General features: G+C 41.9%; 1 protein-coding gene across 1 annotated transcript; it reads left to right on the top strand.

Annotated features, from left to right (window-relative positions):
• On the top strand, nt 1-3024 carry LOC140805899 (cation/H(+) antiporter 15-like). The gene is made up of 3 exons (XM_073162259.1): nt 1-452; nt 547-1548; nt 1629-3024. Exons 1-3 carry the CDS (start codon nt 240-242, stop codon nt 2886-2888), a joined length of 2475 nt encoding a protein of 824 aa, XP_073018360.1. The 5' UTR covers nt 1-239; the 3' UTR covers nt 2889-3024.
• Nucleotides 3025-3248: the final 224 nt, after the last annotated feature.

Consider the following 3248-nt stretch of genomic DNA (forward strand, 5'->3'; position numbering starts at 1 on the left):
TCTTTAGTCCATCCTTTCTCAACAACCATTATTAAAGCCACCAAAATTTAAGGTAAACCTTGCATTGATATGCTTCTGTGCAAGCAAGTAAAGTATGTGTGTCTCAGTGCGTGAAACTGAGCTTTTCTTTCTATTCAATATCTTTAATCTTCTTGTTCTTTAATATCGCTCGGAAATCAATACGAAATAATCAGAAGAAGGCAAGGGAAAACAGCTTATTAGAACTCACATTGGCTAAAATGTTTGATGCTGTATCTTCTTGGAACAAGAATGTGGTGTGTCAATATAAAGATAACCTGTCCAAAATCAATGGACTCTGGTTTAACAGGAACCCTTTACATTTTGCCATTCCTCTCTTTTTGTTTCAGCTTTCTTTAATATCTATAACATCTCTGCTAATCGAAAAATGCCTCCATCCTCTTGGACAATCGTCCATAGTAGCGCAAATTTTCGTAAGTCCCAATATTTCTTCTGTCACCAATTCTTGATGCTTATGCTTGAAGATTTGTTAACGATGTTTGCATTATATGTTTGTTTGTTTCGCAGGGTGGTATATTGTATGGCCCTTCGATATTGGGTCATTATGATGTTCTTGGAGCTACTATATTTCCTACTAGAAGCATATTGCCGCTCGAGACAGTCGCCTCACTTGGTATTATGTACTTCTTCTTCGCGATTGGGGTGAGGACGGATCCGGTGACGATGGTCCGGCCAGGGCGACAGGGTTTGATAATAGGTGTTTCAGCTATGTTCCTTACACTTGTGTTCACGGTTTCGTTATCTTTTGTATTGAAATCTTGTATCATTATGGATAATTCACTTGCGAGAGCTTTACCGTTTATAGCAGCATCTCAGTGTTTGACTCCGTTTCCGAATATCTCCTGCCTTCTTGCTGAGCTTGGGATGCTTAGCAGCGATTTAGGCCGTATAGCAACCACATCTTCGATGACTTGTGACTTAATAGGTATGTCTCTAGTCGCTGTAATGCTAGGAATACTACAATCGGGGAGCGAACCTTTGAATTCGACTCTGTCGATTTCTTCGGCCTTTCTATTTGTTCTTGCTATGATATTTCTGGGTAAGCCAATAGTAAAAAGAGTGGCAAAAAGAATACCAAATGGTGGGAAATCCTTAGACGAAAACTGTGTCGTTTGTTTTCTGGCTTGCACCCTAGTGGTTGGATTCATTTCAGAAGTGATTGGACAACATTTTGTGCTTGGACCGTTAGTCTTCGGCCTGGTTGTTCCGGATGGACCGCCTTTGGGTGCACCCCTGATTTCGAGGATCGATTACATGGTCGGGAAATTTCTGTACCCGACATTCCTCACGACTAGTGGATTGAAAACGAACATATTCTCATTTGATTTCCATTCCTTTTGGATTTTGATGCTTGTAATCATCTTTTCTTGCATTGCAAAGATCGGTTCTGTCATATTTGCATCCCATTTTGTGAACATAAACTTTCAAGATTCGATTGTTCTTGGGCTTATGCTGAATGCTAGAGGCGTTTGTGAGCTTATTGTTTACAATCTGTGGAGGGATGGAGGGGTAAGTCAGATTGAATCTCTTGAATCAATCCATTTACTTGTAATTTATTAGTAAGTTGATTTATTTACTTTTGATGGCAGGTTCTCAGAGATCAAGAATTTGCTCTGTGTGTTATATCAGTAATAGCAGTAACAGCCATCATAACTCCATTGATAAAGATCCTCTACGACCCTTCGAAACGCCATGTCCCCCTTAAGAAAAGGACGATTCAGAATTCGAAACGGGAGGCTGAGCTACGCATAGTGGTCTGTATCCTCAACCAAGATAACGTTCCTTCTATCGTTAACCTACTCGAGGCGTCTGATGCGACGGAACAGAGCCCAATTGCTGTCATAGCTGTCCTATTAGAAGAGCTTGTAGGCCGAGCCACTCCCATGCTTGTTGCCCACCAATCGACACGAACTCTACATTCAAGTGACTCGAGATCAGGCCACATCATCAATGCTCTACGCCAATACGAGCTGTGCAACGAAAGATGCGTCACTATCCAGTCATTCAGCGCCATCTCCCACCTACAAACGATACACGACGATATATGCCGTGTTTCGTTAGACCAAAATGCCACCATCGTCATCCTGCCATTTCACAAGCATTGGGAGATTGATGGCTCCATTGGATCGGTGAACAAAGCTATCCAGAACTTGAACATTAAGGTCATGGACAAGGCCCCTTGCTCGGTCGGTATCCTCGTAGACCGAGGAATCTTAACCGGCTCGTTGTCCATTCTCAACAACCAAGCGACCTACCGTGTCGCTGTTATCTACATAGGGGGACCGGATGATGCAGAATCACTTTGTTATGGGGCCCGAATGAGTAGGCACAACAATGTTACTCTGACAGTTGTTCGGTACCTACTCTTCGGATGCGACACGGCAAAGGAGAGGAAACATGACAACAACTTGATAAACGAGGTCCGACACACAAACATGGGTAACGAGAACTTCATCTACCGAGAGCAAGTTGTGAAAGATGGAGTAGGCCTATCAGCATCTTTGAGAACTCTTGAAACAAGCTTTGATTTGCTTATAGTTGGGAGGAATCATCAGGCATCACAAATACTAATGGGACTCGGGGCGTGGAGCGAGTGCCCGGAGCTAGGGGTGGTGGCTGATGTCCTAGCCTCACCGGATTTCGGGAGCACCTCCTCCGTACTGGTGGTGCAGCAGCATAAACTGATAGGAGAGAAGATTAAGAATAGGATGATGAAACCAGTGGTGATTAGTCATGAGTCGTTGCATGATCCAACCACCGGCGGGCTGGTTACTGCGGCAACAGGGGCTAGTGAACCTGTTGAGTCTAGGTGGGAAATTTCAATTGATAATGCTGATCATCGTGTTTAGATCAAGAGGATTCCAAATGGCTTGTGTGTAAATACATTATGCAAGTTTGTAGAATAATGCCTTTTCTTTTAATAGGTCTCTTGTGAGACGATGCTACGGATCTTTATTTGTGAAATATATCAAATTTGCTCATATTTACAATAATAAATAATATTTTGACATAAAAAATAATATTTTTTTTCATGAATAATCAAAATAGGAGATCTGTCCTACAAAATTGACTCGTGAAACTTCTCAAAAAAGGTTTTATATTTTTATTTATTGTTCTTTTGGTGGAGTTGTGCATACAACGAAAGTCTTGGTTAGAACTATATGTATAGAGGAGCCTCCAACGTAGCCAGAATCTTGATTTCTTTTATC

This window comes from Primulina eburnea, chromosome 11 (genome assembly GCF_022965805.1).
Source record: "Primulina eburnea isolate SZY01 chromosome 11, ASM2296580v1, whole genome shotgun sequence".
In the NCBI taxonomy this organism is placed as follows: domain Eukaryota; kingdom Viridiplantae; phylum Streptophyta; class Magnoliopsida; order Lamiales; family Gesneriaceae; genus Primulina; species Primulina eburnea.